Source organism: Notolabrus celidotus, chromosome 1 (genome assembly GCF_009762535.1).
Source record: "Notolabrus celidotus isolate fNotCel1 chromosome 1, fNotCel1.pri, whole genome shotgun sequence".
Classification (NCBI taxonomy): Eukaryota; Metazoa; Chordata; class Actinopteri; order Labriformes; family Labridae; genus Notolabrus; species Notolabrus celidotus.
The window spans coordinates 13,834,394-13,856,281 of NC_048272.1; the positions used below are offsets into that span (position 1 = coordinate 13,834,394).

At 39.8% G+C, this 21,888-nt stretch overlaps 2 protein-coding genes across 2 annotated transcripts; both read left to right on the plus strand.

Moving 5' to 3' along the window:
* The first annotated feature begins 2,663 nt into the window (after window positions 1–2,663).
* shisa4 (shisa family member 4) lies at window positions 2,664–13,871 on the plus strand. Its single transcript, XM_034684359.1, has 5 exons — window positions 2,664–3,117; window positions 5,448–5,625; window positions 11,748–11,884; window positions 11,975–12,166; window positions 12,379–13,871. The coding sequence occupies exons 1-5, from the start codon at window positions 3,030–3,032 to the stop codon at window positions 12,417–12,419; spliced, it is 636 nt and encodes a 211-aa protein (XP_034540250.1). The 5' UTR covers window positions 2,664–3,029; the 3' UTR covers window positions 12,420–13,871.
* Window positions 13,872–15,943: 2,072 nt separating this feature from the next.
* lmod1b (leiomodin 1b (smooth muscle)) lies at window positions 15,944–20,557 on the plus strand. Its single transcript, XM_034684350.1, has 4 exons — window positions 15,944–16,151; window positions 16,227–16,519; window positions 17,636–19,387; window positions 19,464–20,557. The coding sequence occupies exons 2-4, from the start codon at window positions 16,232–16,234 to the stop codon at window positions 19,488–19,490; spliced, it is 2,067 nt and encodes a 688-aa protein (XP_034540241.1). The 5' UTR covers window positions 15,944–16,151; window positions 16,227–16,231; the 3' UTR covers window positions 19,491–20,557.
* The last annotated feature ends 1,331 nt before the right edge of the window (window positions 20,558–21,888 follow it).

Sequence of the window (21,888 nt, forward strand, 5' to 3'; positions counted from 1 at the left end):
AGGGAAATATATGGCGGCCTTATATTCCAGGAAAACATCGACTGTTCCTGACAGGAAATGAAAAGCTCTCTGACTATCATGTCTCAGGGTACGGTGGGTATTTGGGAATTCACACAGTTTCCATGGTGATACACAGCCTTGTCATTTCCTTTTACCTGATAAATTTGGGATGGAAAAATTTCTAAATAAAAAGTCCTCGAAGGACATAATTTCCAGATTGATCTCCAGATTCTTCTCTTGTGTCCTCAAACTGGGAATAAGGTAAAAAATGTCTCTGTTTTATGAACAATGTGAATAATTTTGGCATCACTTGAGTGATCTGCTTCAGCCTCAGGGTCTGGGTGGTGTTTAGTTCAATCAATCAATAATTATTTATTTATATAGCACCTTTCATACGAAATCGGATGCAATTCAAAGTGCTTTACACGATTTAAAAACCAGAAAGAAGAAATAAAATAATGGCAAGATGTCTTAAAAACAAAAATGGGTTTTAAATAGATACCAACACCAATAAAATGTGTAATTAAAAAAGTTAAAACATCAATTAATCGTAAGAATAAAAATAGTGAAAATAAATAAATAAAAGTAGGGTAGGATAAGAGTTTGAGATAAAATAAAGGCTAAAAATATAAATAAAATTGAATAGATAATGAAAAAAAAACAAATAGTTAAAATGAATGAAATAATAAAACAGCATTAAAATCAATATAAATATTAAAGTCATCTAAAACATTCATGGTTAACTGGCACCCCTGAATAAACAGATATTGTTTTATATAGGAGAAACACTTTAACTTACAACAACAACAAAGTAACGGTACATGTGGCATATTAGAAAACACCGTGTTGGTATTTTTCCTTTTTTTAAATTATGGATTATCAATTTTTTTTTTTTTCTATATTTTTTCCTCAATCTTCGGGTCAACTCATTAATTCAAAATACACCAACTTTAAGAAAATTTGTCTGTAGGGGACGCTGTTTGCTAGATGCTTTTAATGTTATTCATTATTCCTAATCCTATAGAGAAACTGATTTTAGCAACACTCCCTTGTAGCCTGAGCAGACTTTTAATGTAAAATATATTTTTTAAGTCAAACAGATAAGTAAGGACTCTGGTGCTCAGTGATACAGAGTATGTTTACCATAACAAACATTTGTTTGTTTGTTTTTTAATCAAATTTTAATCTACCATCACTTCAGTCTTCACTACTCCACCACTGTAACTGCAGTAAGGGCTGTTTGCTCTGTCAGGTGGATGGTTAGATGCAGACTGTGACAGGTCTCCCTCTCTCCATCTGGGCGGGTCTTTACGGGGAGGGAGGGGGCCGCTCTGACCTCCTACGGTGCGTTCACGGAGACTCGTAAATATGGTAAATGTAAAGGCTGAGCTAGAGCGCGACAATAAAGAGGCAAATAACTATTTCAACTTCAGTTATACTCTATTTTAGTGATTGGATTTTTGTGGATGATTTAATTGGATTGACCTTATGGTTAGTTGTGTGTTTCCTGGGAATATAGTATTATGGTAATTTTCTTAAATGTCGCAGTACTCTTGAACTAATAAAAGTAAAGGATTTTAAGACCTTAATTAGAAGCATATACAACCAAATATGTTGAATAAGTTCTTATGTGAAAATGGCCTATTTAAAGGTGTCAACTATCCCTGATTTTGTTAGCAGCTTTTTGTTTAACAGGATTTTTTTTAATTGAAGAAAAATTGAAGCATGTGTGAACAGAGATAACAACACCAAATTTTGCCTGGTAATTTAAATATTTCAACCTGAAGGTATAAAAAAAAATGGGAAATTGTTTGCCTCTTTAGTGACTACAAAATAAGTTCAAGTCACCAGATTCACTATAATTCCAGAGTGAATGATAACTTGCATCAAAATAGGTTGTAGTATTACTTTTCCATCTTTTTTACCTGTATAATATGAAATAATACATATGATATGAGGAAACTGACCCCGCTTTAAAAGCTATGTGTTGCTTTAAGGAAGACTGTGCAACATGTAACTTTTAAATGTTTGTGTGTACGGTGGCCCTGAAGTGCAAATCACAGAGGCATATCAGAAGACACAACGGCAAATCAGAAAACACTATGGCAAATCAGACAACACTACGGCAAATCAGAAAACACTACGGCAAATCAGAAACACAATGGCAAATCAGAAAACACAATGGCAAATCAGAAAACACTATGGCAAATCAGAAGACACAATGGCAAATCAGAAAACACTACGGCAAATCAGAAAACACTACGGCAATCAGAAAACACTGGCAAATCAGAAAACACTATGGCAAATCAGAAGACACAATGGCAAATCAGAAAACACAATGGCAAATCAGAAAACACAATGGCAAATCAGAAAACACTATGGCAAATCAGAAGACACAATGGCAAATCAGAAAACACTATGGCAAATCAGATACAACAAACAGCAAACACAATACGGCAAATCAAAAACACTACGGCAAATCAGAAAACACTACGGCAAATCAGAAGACACAATGGCAAATCAGAAAACACAATGGCAAATCAGAAAACACAATGGCAAATCAGAAAACACAATTGCAAATCAGAAAACAACGGCAAATCAGAAAATACAATGGCAAATCAGAAAACACAACGGCAATTGTGTTCTCTGATTTTCTGTAGTGCTTTGCACTTCAGGGCCACCGTAATAATGAGGTGAAACACTGATGACACACAGTGTAGTTAATTCAGAGCTGTATTTCGTAAAAGATTACATGTAATGAACACTAAAACAAATGTAAGACTACTGAAATATAACCGATTTACATATTTCCCGCGGTTTCAGGAGGTACGTGAAGGCACCGCCGTCCGGGTTCAGCGGCGTCACACGAGATGTGTCATTTCAAGGGATAAATTACCGAGCGTCAAAGCCGTGCTGTCCTGCGCTGTACCCGAGCCTGGATCATGGCTGATAGCGACCGTTAGCCTGTTTTTTTCTTCACCGATGAAAACAGCTCCTCTGTGAATCACCTCGCTCGGTTTGTTTTGGGGATGGGGCTGATTGGTTTTCCAGCGGGCAACATGTCCCTCCTCGCGCTGACTTTGGCGCTGCTCACCGTCGTCCTCTGCACCTCTCAGGGTAAGATTACAGCTCGCGAGCCAGGCCGCGCGACGCTAGCTGACGGTTTTACGTATTTCTGCCCGCAGCAGCAGCGTGCCCGTTAGAACCGTTATAATGTCCAGCATCGTCCCGCACCACCAGAGCCCGCAGCCAATATGTAACCTCAGTGGTCTCTCAGGCTGGATACCCATCATTAAACCGTTTACCGACAGAGTACGGCGCTCATTTGTCCAGCTGGTCCTCGAGGGTTCTTTAAATTGTGTTTTTTTACTTTATTGAAATAATTAAAGAGGTAACGTTGCTGTTAATGTAGTTTACAATAGGGAAAACACTGTAAAAACTATCAGTTTCTGGTTAAAAGTCTTTATTTTCGACAAAACACTGTTACAAAAATGTATTTATTTTGCTTTAACTGCTTAAGTAGTTTAAATAATTGAATCACTTCATTATCTTTATGCCCTATCTTTACTATATTTTTGGTGTTTAAATATACATTTAATATTGATAGATCACTTTTAAAAATATTTTATTCATCTTTATTGAGTCTATTTTAACTTTTACAATGACCTCTTGGTTTGGTAACCTCAGCACTTTTAACAAAAACAGGCAGGGTTATTTTGTCAAAGTCTGCCGAAAGATCACCGAAAAGCACTATAGTTAATGATCTTGGCCATCTTTATCAAGTTAGAGCCACTCAGAAGGCAAAGGCCATCCTTGAAGACCCTCACCCCCCTTTATTCAGAGTTTAGACTCTTGCCAACAGGGAGGAGGTTCACATATACTAGGAGGGCCAGATCAAACCGACATCTAAGATAATTTGTGCCCTCAGCTGTTTCTAAACAAACTGTAGGACCTTGCCACTCTACATCAGATTGTGGAACCTTTGGTCTAATGTGCAGGAAAGATGATGTCATCCACAGGAGTTGTATGGACATGTATTTAAATTAATGTGTGAACTTGTGTTTGTTATTATGTGCATTTCTTGTGTGTAGGACTGCTGCTGCGAACCGAATTGGAGACAATAAAGATTTTCTAATCTAATCTAAATTTGTCTGATAAGCACAGATAGACAATATCCTCTAACTCAACAGTAACCACTTAGTTAAGTGCACCCAAAATAGAAATAATAGATAATCAGGACTATATTTAAGTGTAATGCTACATAAATGACATAATAGCACATCCAAACTCAAATTAAAGACTGTAATATGAACAACATAATATCACTATTTCACTTTTCAGTCTATTTTTATCACTTTTGTGTCTCTGTGGTTGCTTTCACATCATTAGCACAGACTCTTGTGGTTTTGGTGATGTCTGATTTCACAGCTCTGTCAATCTGTCTTCATAGTTGTGTTTATATCAGCGTATTGTACTGGTTGAATAAGACTTTGGATGCCTAAATTCCCCTCATGCTAACCTACTTATTGATTAGAGTTGAAGGCTTGACAGAGACTGTCATATATGTCAAAAAGGCACAACAGAATGACATAATACCAATCAATACAATACAATTTGGACTATTTGAAGAAAAACCTGTGTTTAAGTCTAGGGTTCAAAGGACATCATCCAAAATTAGTCGCAGCAGTTTCCTAAGCCAAGTCTATATAGATCTTGGCTTGATGCTGTGCTCTTAATAGAGTTTCCAGAGGTTTAATTTACTTTAAACTCCTTTGTTCTGCAGTGACAGGCAGCTCTTGGAGGATAAGTGTGTTGTGTAACTCAAACGTATGCACTGAAATTGTATTGGTAAATATGCTGTGGAGGGTTTTCTCAAAGCCTGACACATATGGGTTTTGTGATTAGGTTGTAATTCACTTTGCATTAATTTCTGAGCTTTTATGAAGAGATTGGTTAATTGATTAGTCAGAGAAGTTGATTTTACAGCTCTCTTTTAATCAAATTGTCCTTAATTTCATCCCTAGAATAAATAAATTGATTCCTTTTTGACTCTTTGTCCCTTTTGACATACAATCCCCTAAATCTCCTGGGCACCTCATTGACGTCCTGATCTGTTTTCCACTTCTGCCACTCTGAATAATGCATCATGACTGTGTTTGGTCTGGAATAAGAAATATGTCGAGGTGCATGTTCAACATAAATACATTTCTCCTGAAGGCTGAACAAAGCAGTGTCTGAGAAGAATAGTTGAGAGTTTTCTCAGCTTGAAAAAGTGTGATGAAACAGTTGTATGTAAAAATATCCTCAAGGGGAGAGCAAATTTTTCAGACAATAAACTAAAAGTCTGACCTTCTTTCTCTCCATTCTTCCTCCTCCTCTTTGCCTGTATGATCATCTTCCCTGCAGTGTCATCCAGCCTAACACTCTTTAATGCCTTTGTTTTGCAGTCAGTGGGAACGAGGACTGTCTGTGGTACGTGGATAAAAACGGCACCTGGCACAACGGCTTCGACTGCCCTCTCATCACGTTCTGCTGTGGAAACTGCCACCGGCGCTACTGCTGCCTGGACGCCTTCAAGATGATCACAGAGAGGGAACAGAAACGCTGTATGCTGTTCCAGTTCAGGTGGGGACAGCAGGATTTTTTATTGAGCTACTTCATTATTCATCTACTCGACACCGAGAGTCAGTGTTTGTGCTCTCAATTGAACAGTATCTCTGCAGGATTAACGATCCTCCTATTGAAAAATACTAAAACATCCTGCCAGAGGACACATGCTGCCACAAATATCTATGAAGATCTGGTAAATGGTGATGTATCATACAAAGTACAAAGTTTGCAGACAAACTAACAAGTGAATATATGCTTCTTCTTCCTTATATACAATTTTAATAGCAATACCACTGAGTTTTGGACTTTTGGTCGAAAAAAATTGACATTATGGCAAACTCTTTTTTATTTCATGGACTTAAAGCTTATTTGAAAGATGAAAAAAGTTGTCCGAAAACTGATGCATACATTTCGGATGAAAACGATTGACGATCGACAGATTAGACGCATAATACATGCTGCTGCTGGGCTTTCAGCTGGCACCCGCAAGCGAGAGCACATAACCCCCATCCTCACCTCCCTCCACTGGCTCCCTGTTCATTTTAGGATTCATTTAAAGATTTTATGTTTGTTTTTAAATCTTTAAATGGAATCACATCACCGACCTCCCACAAAACTACACTCCGGCAATGTTTTTGAGGTCTACAGGACAGCAGCTTCTTGTGGTCCCTAAGACCAGGCTGAAAACCAGGGGTGGCCCTGCCTTCTCAGTGTAGTCTGAATAGTTCATTTCTCAATTGGCACGTACTGTACGGGGGGTGAATGTTTTTCTAATGCGGCAATTTCGAAGATATTGAGATTATGAGTCTTCCAATGAGAGGCACAGCTGACTTGATTGACAGGCGGGAACAGTGTAGCTGTTGGCTAGGAGGCTCAAAGCCCTCCTCTTTACGTCACAATCGCTCGACAGCAGTAATATGGCTGCCGCCGACGATTGGCCTCAAAACAGCGCTTCAGAAACAGATGGATGACGTCACGGACACTACGTCCATTATTTATACAGTCTATGTGTGAGAGATATTTGAAAGGAACTGAGGAAAAGTCAGAAAATTGACCGATACATTTAAATTATTTTGCCACGCATGCTCCTTTGTTTAAGTTAAACACCTTTGTTCCAAAAATAACACGATACATTCACTGAACTGCGAGATCACTGATTTAGATCCATACAGATTATGTTTTATTACTGGATCATATCCATAAAATATAATGATAATAACAATAATAATACTTTTATCTGAACTTTTCAATACAAGTAACAAAGTGCTTCACAAAAACAATAAAAGTAGAGAGGCAATAAGAGCAAACAGACAGTAAAAGCACACGTAAAATGTTAAAAATTTGAATACATTCACAAATTAAAAGCTTTACTATAAAAGTGTGTCTTGAGTAGTGAAACAAAATTAGAGACTGACTCTGCAAGTCTGATTTCCTCCGGCAGACTCAGTTCCACAGTCGCAGTGAACCAAATAATCAAACACTTTCACATAGTAACCTGAGATAAGACAAACTTTATTAAACCAGTGCTGGGAAATAGACCTAAGAAGTTACGACTAACAAGAATAGAAGTAAACCATAAGTAAACCATGCAAACTGCTTCAGTGGTAACAAGATGTATTCCCATTCATTCTAAAATTGGGTGGTGTGTTGAAGTGTAATGTGTATACAGTATTTAGCGATTTTGAATGCTAATGGAAAACACAGTTTTTGCCACAGTGTCAACAGGTAGAGCTGAAAATTCAATTTGAGGATTGATTTGATATCATTTGTGGGAACAGGTTGTCCCTGGCATCACTTTTGCTGTTGAGAATGAATCACTGTTGTGCAGTTTTGATAATGACCCATAACAGTAGTAATGCTGTGGCTACATTAGGATTCAAGTTTGCAGAAAAATGACTGAAGAACCATTTTTTTTCATTCATTCATACCATGCTCAAAGTCTGTCCTGTTTTCAGGCCTCATTTGGTTGCAGTTGACTTAATGACTCGACTTTGGTCCCCACTGTGTAATATGTTCTCATTAGTTGTTGTATTACATCAGCTATCTGTACTCTCAGTGGTGCTTAAAACCAGGGTCCCCTGTGAGGGATCCTGATAGTGCACGACTAAGCAAGCTTGTACCTAGGAGACTGCAGCATGGCAGTTTTCCTGGAAAGCATCCATCACTATCCAGCATCAAGCAGACAACCTGCAGCTTATTAAGCCCAAAGGGAGATCAAATCAGTGGGTGGCGGGGGCTGAGCTGAAACAGAGGGCTTTGTTGATGCTACGAGGTGAAGGAATCTGGTAGAGAAACAGAGAGATGCAGGGAAGTACATTTTTAACTCTTTTATGATTTCAGTGTCAGTGTGTTGTGAACAGTTTGTCTGAATGAAAAGCTTTCATCACAGGTACCTCTGCTGAAAGCCTCCAGTGAGCCCTAACTAGTAAGGTTAGGGTGAAAAAACATCCCCTTTATGCAGCGCAATATTGCGATGATACACAGATCGATACAAGTAGGCCACAAGGATTCATCTTTTATTTCACACACCAATTCCCCAAAAATTGGGATGTTGTGTATAATGTTGATAAAGGGATTTAGCAAATAATTTAAGCACTGTATTTCATTGAAAATGATGCAAATAAAATATTAAATGTTGAAACCGAAAATGTTGTTTCACAAAAAATAATATGCTATTTTAAAATTTGATTCCAGCAACACTTTTCAAAAAAAGTTGGGACAGGGAAATATTAACCATTATGTTGCATCACATTGTATTTTAACAACTCTGTGAATGTTTTGGAAACAAGGAGACCAGTTTCTGGAGTTTTGAAAGTGGCATGTTGTCCCATTCTTGCCTGATACAGGATTTCAGCTCCTCAACACACCTCCTTGGGGTCTTCTTTGTCGTATTTTTGTTTCATGACGAGCCAAAGTTTCAGTAAGTGATAAAGTCAGGACTGCAGGAGCCAGGCTGTTGTAATGAGTGCAGGATGTGGTTTAGCGTTGTCTTGCTGAAATATGCAAGGTTTACCCAGAACAGGTACTGCCTGGGTGGCAGCATATGTTGCTCTGAAATCTGTATTGTTCAACATTAATAGGGCTTCCCAGATGATGCATGACCCATGCCATGAGTACTTACGCATCCCCATAAAAAGCTGGGTTCTCCCTCTTCTCTTTAGAGCGGATGCAGCAAAGGATGTCAAATTTTCACAAGATAGCATTCCACTTCTCCTCAGTCCATCTTAAATGGGTTCAGGCCCAAAAGAAATCCCTGCCGTATCTGGATCATGTTTACATACGGTTTCCTCTTTCCATGGTACAGTTTTAAACTGCTGTTGTGGAGCAGCAAAACAGAAACAAACTGTGCTATAGTACAACAGTTTAAGGAAGTTATTTTGAGCCCATGCAGTGATTTCCACTTCAGAGTCATGTCTGTTTTTAATGCAGTGCTGCCTCAGGGCCAGAAGATCATGGTCAGTGTCAGTTTTTTGGCCTTATTCTTTTTGTACAGAGTATGGCTGCCACAAACGATTATTTTGATAATCGACTAGTCACGGATTATTTTTGTGATTAGTCGACTAATCGGATCATACGTAAATTGCAGCTTATCGCACCAGCATGCAGCTGCTCTTATATAACCATTATTTGTTTCCAGCTTGAAGTGTTCAAGGTATGTGCTAACTGAAAATAAAGACAATCAAGATGATAGTTCAGAGGCCCTCAATAGGCGGCCCACCGGCCACCTATTTTTGGCCCCCCAAACTGTTATTACTTCACTCTGTGTCTTGGTCGGGTCACCGCGTGTTTACCGGGACTTGTCTCCATGTCAACAATGCACAGACAGGCTGTTACTGGGTCACTTAGAGTCCAATGCTTTGAGTACAATTTTTAATGTTCACTTTCGTTTTTGGAGCAGTTCGCATATTGGCACTTTTGCATTCACTCACCCTCCAACCACCACAAGACCCATGTGCTTAATATGCCAGGAGACTATAGCTGTGATGAAGATTTCCAATTTGAATATTACAGTATTATTGCATATGGTCTGACCGACCTCATTAAAAGGACCTTTGGTTAATTGAAAAAAATATTTGTGGCCCTTTAAGATTTGTATTTGAGTACCCCTGTGATAGTTCGTACAACTTTTAATGAACTTTGCGGCTTGTAGCAGCATTTCTGACATTTTTTAATGTGATAGTGCAAAATAAAATGAAGGCGCCAGCTAACTAGCCAATTGGCTTACCGAGACAACTGTCCCTCTTCGTCAGAAATTGAATCAGCCACAACGTGCTTCCTTTTCAGATGCTCGTGCATCGCCGTCGTACTGCCATGGAAGGCAAGTTCTGCCTTGCAGATTTTGCATTGCACGTTCTTCTCTTTTATTTTGGAAAAATGCTCCCAAACTTTCGAGCTCCTTAGCCGGCTAGCCATGATACTGTTTGGGCATAACTTTTCTGGTGACATCACGGCTGACCCCGATTACCACTACTGCGCATGTGCGTCAAGGACAGAAAGGCGGACAAGACAGCGGAAGGTACAGTGGCAGTTTCGAGAGAAAAACAAAGCTTAAAAAAATAAACAATGACATCGATTATTAAATAAGTTGCCGATGTCATCGTGACTAGTCGACTAATCTTGGCAGCCCTAGTACAGAGTAAGGATGCACATCTAAAGTATTTTCCGTGATCGATCTTTGGAAATGTTAACAATCAATTATCGTTTAATCATTAAAATAAATGTAAACGTTTTCAATGTTTAAAACAATGCCAAATGCGTTTTCCCCTGAATCTAATATTCCTTCATGACACAATGTATGTAACTGATACTTAATAGCTACGGATCGTATTGAGGTGTTCATAAGATTAAACACGCTGAATATCAACATGTGGAGCAGGCTCATAATCTCTTCGGACATACAGTCACATAAAGTGAAGGCTCAGACTTCAACATGTGGATTTACTGCAACAAGGGAACTGAACAGTAACATATTTTAGACCCGCAGCGTCCAGTTTTCTGTCTACTCGTTCTTATTGAGAAAATAAGCATGATTATGTGGTGAGGTGTCAGTCAGGAACGCAACCGGATTATAATCAGTCCGGCAGTGGAGGAAAAAAAGCGCTCCTGAAGAACTGTCACTCATCTGCTCATCGATAGTCGACTAATTGTGAACATCCCTAGTACAGAGATTTCTCCAGATGGTCTGAATCTTGTAATGAATTAATGTGTCATAGATTATGATATCCCAAAACTCTCAGCAGTTTCAAGCGGAGGAACATCATTCTGAAATTGTTGAACCATTTGCTCGCGCAGTCTATCACAGAGAGGTGAACCAGTTCTGTTTTCTTTTTTTTTTGTTATATTCTTACGGGGCTTTTGCACCTTTTATCAGAGAGGGGAGGACAGTGGGTAGAGCTTGAAACAGGGGGAGAGAGTGGGGGAATGACATGCGGGAAAGAGGCTGCAGGCTGAAATCGGTTTAGCCATTAGGCTAAATCTGCGCCCTCTTCCTGATGTTACCTCTGAGAGACTCAGCCTTTCTGAAATGCCCTTTTTATACCCAGTCATATTACTAACCTGTTCTAATTAACCGAAATAGCTGGAACATGTCCCTCCAAGTGTATTTTTTTAGCATTGCACACATTTTTCAGTGTTGTTGTACCTGTCCAAACTTTTATGAAACATGTAGCTAGCTTCAAATTTGAAGTGAGGATATATTTTTATGTTAATGTTATCTTTGCACTGTTTTCAGTCAAATAGAATGTGGTGTGAATGGATGAATGTCACGTTTAATGTGAAAGCACTTTGACTGGTCAGAAGACTAGAGAGGTGCTATACAAACACAGTCGATTTACCATAACACAGTCAATTTATATGGGGGGAGATTGAGAAGAGTCAAAATGTCATATTATTACAGGAAAACAGAAGTCTGTATATATTTTTTTGTATTTGGGGACATAGTCTGTAGTTAAAAAAGATAATGACTTGAAAAAATGTGTGAAATTTCACTCATGTTGTTTTTGTGACTTGTCAAGCCTCTGGTGATTCCCAACCCTACTTATTACTAAAAAACAAGGGGAGCAAAAACTGGAGGATGCAGGATCACAGTTTTAAAAAAAAGAGAGGTTTTATGACTCATCTCCTTTCTCTCCTGTCAGTCCCACCACTTTAGCCGGCATCGCCTCCTCCATCCTCCTGTTTGTGGCCATCATAGCCACCATGGTCTGCTGCTTTATGTGCTCCTGCTGTTACCTCTACCAGAGACGGCAGCAGAGAGGCCGGACACCTTATGATGGTGAGACCCTCGACTCTCTGTATCCCTGTATTCAAATCATTCAAATGTTACAGGTTGCTTTTATAACAGTCCGTACATCTTGGCCTACAGTCCAACAGATCCCCATGGCCAGCTATCCAGTAGAGCCAATGTATGACGCTTATGGAAAACCATTAGGACCCTCTGAGTATGCACATCCAGGTTACCCAATGGCCCCGCAGTACCCTGGTATGCCCCCACATTACCCGATGATGCAGCCTGGACATTACCCACCACACATGATGGATCCTGCATACAGCCAGGGTAAGAGTAGTACAAGATAATATGTCTGCATCGATGATTACAATGCTCAGAGACATTTACTCAATACTTTGTTACCGTCACTGTTAATACTCTCTTTATGTGGTACAGAACTGTGGCTCCAACATCAGTTAAGCAGGTCAAATAATCAAGTTAGGAAGATAAAATCAAATTAATTTTGGTTAATTGAATGCCTCTATTTTCTTCTGTTCCAGCCCCTCCACCCTACTCTCCACCTCAGTATCCCGGTCATTGATGGGCTGGTCTACAAACACACACACACACGCACACACACGCACACACACACACACACAGTGGCGAGAACATCAGCTGAGGGAAATGACTGTTTCAAACGAAGAAGGCCGCGACACTCTCTCAAACACACACACTCAAATAAAAACTACCGCTTGACTGGCAGTGGTTCACCTGTCAAAGAGGACAGGAGGCACTTTTTATTTGTTTTCTGTTTATTTTCTTCACAATGTTGTACTTCTTCTCCAGAGTAAATGCGTATAATTCTGTTCTGCAACTTGATGCTTGGTTACGCCCATTTTGTTTCACAGAGAGCATCGCACTGTCCCAAGAATGAGGAGGTATCCTGTTGGCATTCCAGTTCTGTGTCGCTTTGACCCACTCACTTCAATGACCAGGTGTTTCTTAAAGGCAGGTGTGATCTAACAGAAAGAAAGGGTCTCGAGGGATTTACAAAATAAGAATGCACTCTCTTTTTATTCTGTAAAGGGAACAATGCAAACAATTTAGTTTTCAAAAATTCCAATAACTGCCTGAGGCTACATTCCAGATCATCTTGGTCATTGATCTGCTCTCTCCAAATATCACTATGTTCTTATTCCTAATTGGGTTTTTTATTTCCTTTTATTGTAATTGAGGCTTCAGCGAAAAACAAATCGCATGTTCAGTTACAAAGGTGAAATATACAGCTCAAAGGCAGTGCTTAACTGTCTCAATTCTCCTCAGACGGCCCAAAGGATTTCACAGTCCTCCTTTTTTAGTCTCTCGTTAGTTTACACTTTGACTTCTTTTTCTGTATCTGACTCCACTACTTTACGGTTGTATAATAGCTGCACCATTGTAATGTAACATTTCAATGTCAGCATGCTCCTCCCTGTCAAAGTAAGGTGTCCTCTCATGCTTCTTTTCAGGTTTTAAATGAATCAGAAATCAATCTTTATATTACTTCCATACTGCCAGGTAGGATGTTCTATGGTGAAATTTATGTTCAGTGTTTATTTGTTGTAACATATCAGGTTATGAAAGCTGCAGGTGAAGCGGCTTGATTATTACAAGTGTCCCGCCTTACAATAAATAACCATGAGGTGAAAAAGAGATTAACTATTTAAATACATATTTTGTAAATCTGTTTTTTCAACTAAATATTTTATGATATTGTAACAAGTTATGTTCAATGTATTGTTATTGTAACATAAGATATGAGGTTTAGCATATTGACATTGTTTCATTAATGTATTTATTAATATACTGTACATATTGAGGGTACCTTTAACTATGAACTTGTTTTGAACTTCTGGACAAGCTACAAAGCCAAAAATCTCTCATTTGGGAAGATCGATACCTGGCTAATAGCTGTATGAGAAACATGAAACTAAGCTAGGTGTTAGCTGGAGGAAGCAGCCAGTTAGCTTACTTTAACAACCAGCTAAAGGGAAATAAAGTATGTTAACTGTAAGCACTATATGGGTCTGTTATGAGCCATTTAAAGCTGCTGTTGGTAGGAATGGTGGGGAAAAAAAGTACTTTTTTCTGCTGGGTTTAGAGAAAAGGCCATAATACCAATCGATACTCATCTGTAAGTGAAGTAATTTGAGATTATGGCCAAATCTCTGCGTTTACCAATGCCTTTGTATCAAGCAATGTTATTATTCCCCTTGTTTCTGTTATCACGTACCAATCAGAGCTACTCCCCAACCCTCTGTACTAATGGATCGAGTGGCGCCCCACTACATCGCCCTGATTGGCTGGGAAGCCACTTCTTCCTCATAGAACGCGCACAACGATCTTTTGCGGGCGAGGTTACGACAGCAGAGGGGAGGGGATAGTGTTGACATTTGAAATCTCTCTCAGAACTGTGTATATCCCGACTACCAACAGCAGCTTTAATGTGTTGAATTTTCACGTAATATTTTGTTTGTTTCATCGATGTTTGTCACAAAAGTAGAAAAGAGAAATTACTTAGTGACTGGAATTTAATTGAAGGCTAATTGACGTTAGTGACGAGAGCTAGCAAAGTCCCTCTCTTAAACGTTTTTAATATTTAAGTAAATGTGCTACTGAAGTCATCTTTTTGTGGTTATGTTAGAAAGAGCCAGACTTGCCCTTTCCCTTCGTTTACAGTTGTTGCTAATCTAAGCTAACTGGTTGCAGCAGGAACAGTTCATTAAGTTCATCAGTACAGGATCTTGTTATCTAGCTAACTAGCTTAGCCTGATAAGATAGCATACAAACCCAGCTGTACAGTATATTTTCCAATTTGATGAAGTACTCTTAAATATAAATTGAACAGCAACGAATTAGGGCTCAAAACATTTATGATCTGTAATGTTGCCCCTTTTAAAAGCATGAACTGTAATACAAGTTGCTCGAGCATTAATTTTGCTATTTCCCTCCAGCCTGACGAAAAACAGGTGATAGCTGGGTTATTTCATTCAGGTGTGATTTATCTCAAACTTTCAGTCTAATGAGACACATTGAAAAATACTACGATAATGCTGATAAAGAAAGCCTGGTCAAACTTTACCTTGACGCTTACTGCTGTATGTAATCTTACTAAACCATGCAATGAAAAAGTCAAATCTATTGTAGGCAGGCTACAGTCAACAGATTTAATTGCGTCTGATGGCGAGGTCCATGTGTACAGATTTCTAGAGCCTTTGTAAAGCACAATGACAACACTGGACTTTTCTTTGTAAGTTGCTTTTATTTGTAGTTTCAAAACATTTGCTATGATGTTCCTGTTTATTTGTGCTTCTAAACCAACTCCATGAGTGTGTTAAAGAAACTGACCTGATCTGTTGGCAAAATAATTTCCTTGGTAATGGCTGTTTTGTCTTGTCATATGGATTGTATGACATTGTAATATAAATTGGGTGAAAAGTTTTTTTTTATTTCTATTGACATAAAATTTAACTTTGGAATGTAAAATAAAACTGTCTGCTATATCTTTTGTTTCCCAGGAATTTAATTTAATGTACTTTAGAAAATTGGTCAGTGTCAACATAACTTTGGCCACTAGATGTCCACATTAACCTCCAAACAGTGTTTTAAATGTTCAGCTGTTTGGCAGAACTGATTTAAATACTGTCATCAGATAGACTGTGGCATGACATTTACATTTTTTTGGAAACTGAAAAATGACACCCTATACAGAGGCACAACATGACATGAATAAGAGTTACACTAATGATAACAGCACAATAGAAAATACAACAGAAACTTGCCAAGCGATAAAGCTGTAGGCTTAAACCAATGTGACTCTACCGTTTTAAACACGCCTTTTAATTGTTCTCAAATAGTTTTTTTCAACAAGCATAACTATCAGCAACACACTTGTAAACAAATTTCAGGAACTGGTTTTAATATGATCTTTAATTGTGTAATAGGAAGTCTGTGTAACTCTGCTCTGGCATCTCTGTAAACTTCAGCCCTTCCCATTGCCTTTAAAGGAGTGTGTACCCTGAACTAAATATGGACATGCACTTTCAGAGGATTTCAAAGAATGTCCCAGCCTCACAGTCCACTTTGATGATGCGATGCTCTTGCAGTTCATCACTGGTACCCCCCTCTTCACAGGACTGTTAGTCCAGCCTCTTTGCAACAGGATTGATGCCTCTGGTGGCTTTTTGGTGAGTGGAGCATGACAGGACAGCAGGACTCCAGCTTTGACCTATGGGAATATTCAACTTCTAATCATAAGAAAAGAGCCACAGAACAATAAGATTCAAAAATAAAGGTTAGTACTCTGCTAACATCAACAGCACCTCAAAAGAAGCTGCTTTACTGCTATTCACACTAGATTCTTTTGAAGCAACCATGTCCAGGAGAAAGGTGAGAGGCCTGACCCGCACGGGACGTCAAGTCAGTGAGGACCCAGACCTGGATAACCTGCTGTCCACCCTCTCCCCTGAGGAGGTGGAGGAGCTGGAGAAGGACATGATGAAAGTGCCAGACCTTAATCCAGAGGACGGTAAAATCGTGGACCAAGGGGAGAGACAGCATTCACAGCCATCCATGACCAACAACGCCCGGGATGCTAAACTGGACGGCAAAGGGGCGAGTGATCCCAAAAAGAGGCTCAGTCAGAGGGAACAGTCATTTGAGGTTTGTGCAGGCTTTGACTTACTTCTTTATCCTGTTGAGTGCACTTTGACTAAAGAGACACACCCGTGTATTTTAAGACCAAGTTTTTCTTTAAACATTTGAGCAGTTTTGACGATAATTACCTCTAGAATGGTGATGATGTGAAGAAAAATGTATTGATTACAGAATTTTGTGACATCCACTGTCCAAGTGATATTCTAATTATAACTTTTAATTTAGCCTGATGCAAGCCACCAACTGGACTTAACAGACCCTGGGTCTATCAGCTCATAAAAAGTGTAAAGTTGGCTTTTGTGCTAGGACGTATATGGTTTTCTCTATCAGCTTTCCTTACATCCTCGTCCACTCGTGCTATTCTTCACAGTAGCAGAGAAGCAAAACAAGTCTTTTGAATATGTTCTCGTGACATTGTGGAACAGATCGGTCAGGGAGCTAGATTTCTTGCAGTGTGTGTTTAAAGGAGAGACACTTGAGTCCATGAAGCGGCGGCCCTGCAGAGCTTCTTAATCCCGGCCTGATGGAATTCCTTGGTTGATTGCTCCTACGCTCACTGCCTTTTAAGGATGCATCTGCCAGGGCCGCGGCCTCGCTCAGCAAAACAGATGGAGACTCACAAATCAAACACTTTGCAAAGGCTGCTCCGTGCAAATGTATCCCTGCTCTGTAAAGAAACAAAAAAGGTTCCTTGTGCTTTAGCTGAGTGTAAACACATGCATGCCTTATAGTGACAGGGAGGGTGTGTGTGTGTTTACAGTGATGAGATGGGCGAGGGACTGTTTGACAGGAAGGGAACACAAAATTTGAATGTGTGCTGTTATATGACTTTACATACAATACATATGTATAAATTCAGTGCTGTATATATATAACTACAACTGTACTGTGCAACCAATGAAATATTTTAATTATAAGACATTACAGACCTATATTTCTGCAGAATGACAGCCTTGTTTTGTATCTGCAGTGACACATCTTTGTTTAGGACACTACAGTCTTTGAATCTCTCTAGTTCAAGGAATCCTAAAATGTTTTAATGTATTTTCACAAAACAATACTACTTAAGTGTATTGCCCCTTTGTAATTATATCATAATTATATCATATTCTTTTTCTCCAGGGGGAGCCAAAGAAGGAGAGCCGGAAGCAGGAATATCTGAGAAAGATGGGCCTGAGCCAGGAGGGGAACGATGACGTGAAAGTAGGGTTACGACAACAAGGTAGTGTCTCCAGTGAAAGAGATGCAAAGGTAGAAGACAGGAACAGCAGAGGTCTTGAAAGTTCCAAAGTGGAGCAAAGTCGACTTTCAGGGAGATACAGAAAGCAGGATGGCAAGGAGAGCGATGCAAAAGAGGAGACCAAAGAGAAACTTGAGGACAATAAGGTAAGAGACAGGAGAGAAAACAGAGAGAGTGGAGGTAGCAAAATGAAGGATATGATCTCTAAGTTACAGGAGAAGAAGGAGGATGGTAAAGAGAAGGAGAAGAGAGACGACTACAGGAGAAAAGATGACAGCAAAACCAAAGATATTATCTCAAAGCTGCGAGAAAAACAAGAAAAGGAGTCAGGCAAGGAAAAGGAGAGGAAACCAGAGAATGTCAGAACACAAGGGTTAGTTTCTAAGATGTTGGAGAAGCAGAGCAAAGTGCAAGAAACTCCAGCTCCAGAGAGCAAATCAGAGGAGAGGAAGCCCAAAGCAGAGGAGAAAAAAGCAGAAGAGAAAACTAACACTGATGTCAAACTTGAGCGACAAGCGTCAGAGAGAGGTGAAGTGCAGGTGAAGAATGACAGGGCAGAGAAAAGGACAGATCAAGAAGAGCTGGTTAACCACAGCGACCATGTGAAAGAGAAAGAGAAGAAAGAAGAGGAGAAGAAAGACAAAGAGGATCGTAAAGGAAAGGCTGCAGAAACTGAGAAACTTGGCAACTGTGTGGCCAAAAACAGCCCGAACAGCAAGGCCAAAGAGGAAGAAGAGGAGGATGAAGACTCAAGCATGTTTGATGAGCTGATGGAGCAAGTTCGGAGCAATGACCCCTCCCTCACTGAGCTCAACGTCAACAACTCTGAGGTCATCAAGACGAAGACCCTCATCGAGTTTGCAGAGGCTTTGCACAAAAACACTCACATCAAGCAGTTTGCTTTGGCTAACTGCCGCGCGGATGACCATGTAGCGTACGCCATCGCAGGAACTCTACGCGCCAACAAGACCATCACTAGCATCAACGTCGACTCCAACCACCTCACTGGCAAGGGCATCCTGGCTATAATCCAGGCACTGCAGCGCAACTCAACACTGACCGAGCTTCGCTTCCAAAACCAGCGGCACATCTGTGGGGGGAAGACCGAGATGGAGATGACAAAGATCCTGAAGGACAACACCACCATGCTCAAACTGGGCTACCACTTTGAGTTAGCAGGACCCAGGATGACCATGACAAACATCCTGAGTCGAAACATGGACCGGCAGAGGCAGAAGCGCCTGCAGGAGCAGAAGCAGGCCCAGGCCAATGGGGAAAAGAAGGCAGGGACACTGGATGTACCCAAAACAGGCGGTGGCAGTGGTGGAGGATCTCTGAGAAACTCGCCAAAAGCTTCCCCCAAACCTTCGCCAATGCCTTCCCCTATGCCATCTCCAAAGCTGACTCCTAAACGAGGAGCTGGAGGTTCAGGACCACCACCACCACCTCCACCTCCTCCTGGGGTTGGACCGCCACCTCCGCCTCCTCTTATGCTAGAGGTAGACTCTCTGAGGAATTCTCTGACTCCGGTGTCGCAGAGGAAGCTGGATGGGAAAAGTCCAGGGGGTAGTAAGAACTCAAGGGACCAATTGCTCGCCTCCATCAGAGGAAGCGACCATACAGCACTCAAGAAGGTTTGTAAGGTTTGTGTGTACATATTTAACTCTGCTTTACGTTCTAACTTACTAACATTGTATTTTCTCTCCACAGGTGCCGGTGCCAAAGTGGTTGCAGTAATATTTCCCGTCGGAATGAAAAGTGAAACAAAATGAGAGGGAGAACAGACATCTCACCTAAGGTTTTCAAGGACATAAACTCTACATTCCCCCAAATTCAGAAGAACTGAACTGTGGGACAGATGCAAGCAAAACATGAGATGTCCATCGGGTGGATGACTAGCCCTCACTATGAGTTCTCCCTGAAACACTGGACCAAAAAGACTATGTGGAGAAGGAGTGACGCAGGGCTCTCTCTATTAGCTGTCTGCAGTGATTGTTTGTCTTAAGACCATATTGACGCTTTGCTGGTTATTTGCACTAGATAATATGGAGCCAATCATATAACTGGCTTGTGTATGCATCTGAATGTGAGCGAGGCGGGAGTGTGCGATGAGCTTAATAAGAGGTTCATATAACTCTATAAAATTCTAATATAAAAAGTCTATCATGAATTTGACCATTTATTTATTGGTGGCGAAGAAATCCGCCTTAGTCGTAAACTTCTCAAACTGGGAATTCTGAAATGGCGGAAATATCAGGGAATTAACAAACATGGCGGCCTGACTGAAGAAATCTGTGTTTAAAAAAAAAGGAAAGGTCAAGGTGGTCTTTGAAAGTGTGTCTAATTGCCAAATCTCAAACATCTCAGGCAGGGTTTAAAGGATTGGACAGCAGCCCAGTGGAATCCTGGAGCATGACGACAGAGTCTTAGCATGGAAATAATGACATAATGTGCTTTCAAACCAGGAAGTGCAAACGGCTGCCAATCAAGATGAAGATTAATTCTGTACAGGATCATTCTAGCCTGCTTGTTTGAATACCTTACATAACTTGTAATGTAACACATCCACATATCTTAACCTTAAGGGGATGTGAAAAAGACATTAATGGCTTATATCAACCCTCCTGTTTATGTGAATGTCATTTCTAAAGAGTTTAATGTGATAAAACTAAGAAGAAAAATCAGAGTGGCACTCACATGTGTATTGTGTAATGAAAGATTCGCTGTCATATCTGATTACACATGCCTTTCTTACAGAGCCTGTATGTCTTCAATAAAGATGCTGGTATGTTTGCAACAAGTCACAAGTGTAATGTTATGACCGGCTATATCATTAAGCAGAATGTGTACAGTAAATGTCAAAGTAATTACAAAAGTATTTTTGAAATATAAATGAATGTATTTATGTATCAATACTGGTTGAGCTGTCTTTTATCACATACAAATGTACACTGTTAGTAATAATTCCCAACTTCAGGTTGAGCTGTTGCTGGGGAGTTACAAACAATATCTAGAGACAAATATTGATGTGTATGCATAACCTGCATCATAAATAATGTCTTTAACTTCATTTAAAGCTTTTTACTAATACCACCCATGAACCCATGAGCTTCTGCAACCAATAATCAAGAGCATTGTGATATCTGTAACTCTATATATTACATGTTTAAAGATCCTGTCAACAGCAGAAGTCATCTATCGTATACCCACCTTCATCCTCCTGTGTGTTCACCAGAGAAAGAAGAACAGCAGGCCAGTTTATATCTCCATCTCCCTGCCTCAGCCTCTGCATCCATGAAATGCCTATATTTGGGCATTTCTCAATGAAAGCTAGCTCTGCAATTCATTCCTTTCTTGTTCCTAATAACGGGCTGTAGGCCAGTGGTCTGTCTCTCAGCTGAAGCTACAGCCCTGACCAATAGAACTGGTCTCAGATGGAGGAAAAAGAGGAGGGAAGGAATGAAAATGTTGAGATTATAGGGTGTTTGTTGCCAAAAAGGGTCATAAAGGGAACATGTTAAGCATTTATATGAAGAAAGTTACTCAATACTTTTACGTTTCCATTTTTTTTGTGATATTAACATCAAGTAATCAGGAATACAGTTGTGTCCTCTTCTTTAGGTAATGGCTGTTTTAACATTTTAGGAAGCCCATGGGGCAAAAATGAGCAATGCCTCCCCACCTTGCCACCCTTTCACTGGACCATTCAGTTGACACGATTTGCTGTACAGCAATCGGATTCAAAATAAGTTTATCTAGGAAAATCCAACATAAAAGCAGCATATCAGCTCATTTAATAAAAGTAATGATATAGCTAAAACTCTCAATGTGCAGGACATTGGAGCTGAACTGTTGTCAGTGTTTTTAATTCACAATCACATGATGTATCAAAACATGACGAACAACTGGATCCCAATTTTTTTTTTAATGTCTTCTGTCTAAAATTGATTTGATCTAATATGAGTTATGTCATGCTCTTGTGAAACAAAATGTATAACCAGTCACTTCCTGTGTTGCACCAAATGGGTTTCTAGATTAATCTTTGTTCCCCATATCTTTCCAAGTTGCAGGAATAAGCATATTCTTTTGCCTTTATTATCATCATTTCTTGAGCTCTGTAATGGTGTAGTTGCTG

Excerpts from the sequence above, each read along its gene's own strand:
- shisa4 (XM_034684359.1), top strand. The coding sequence starts at position 3,030 with ATGGGGCTGATTGGTTTTCCAGCGGGCAACATGTCCCTCCTCGCGCTG. Across the intron at positions 3,118-5,447 it reads CGTCCTCTGCACCTCTCAGG|TCAGTGGGAACGAGGACTGT; the intron begins GTAAGATTACAG and ends TTTGTTTTGCAG. Across the intron at positions 5,626-11,747 it reads TGTATGCTGTTCCAGTTCAG|TCCCACCACTTTAGCCGGCA; the intron begins GTGGGGACAGCA and ends CTCTCCTGTCAG.
- lmod1b (XM_034684350.1), top strand. The coding sequence starts at position 16,232 with ATGTCCAGGAGAAAGGTGAGAGGCCTGACCCGCACGGGACGTCAAGTC. Across the intron at positions 16,520-17,635 it reads AGAGGGAACAGTCATTTGAG|GGGGAGCCAAAGAAGGAGAG; the intron begins GTTTGTGCAGGC and ends CTTTTTCTCCAG. Across the intron at positions 19,388-19,463 it reads ACCATACAGCACTCAAGAAG|GTGCCGGTGCCAAAGTGGTT; the intron begins GTTTGTAAGGTT and ends TTCTCTCCACAG.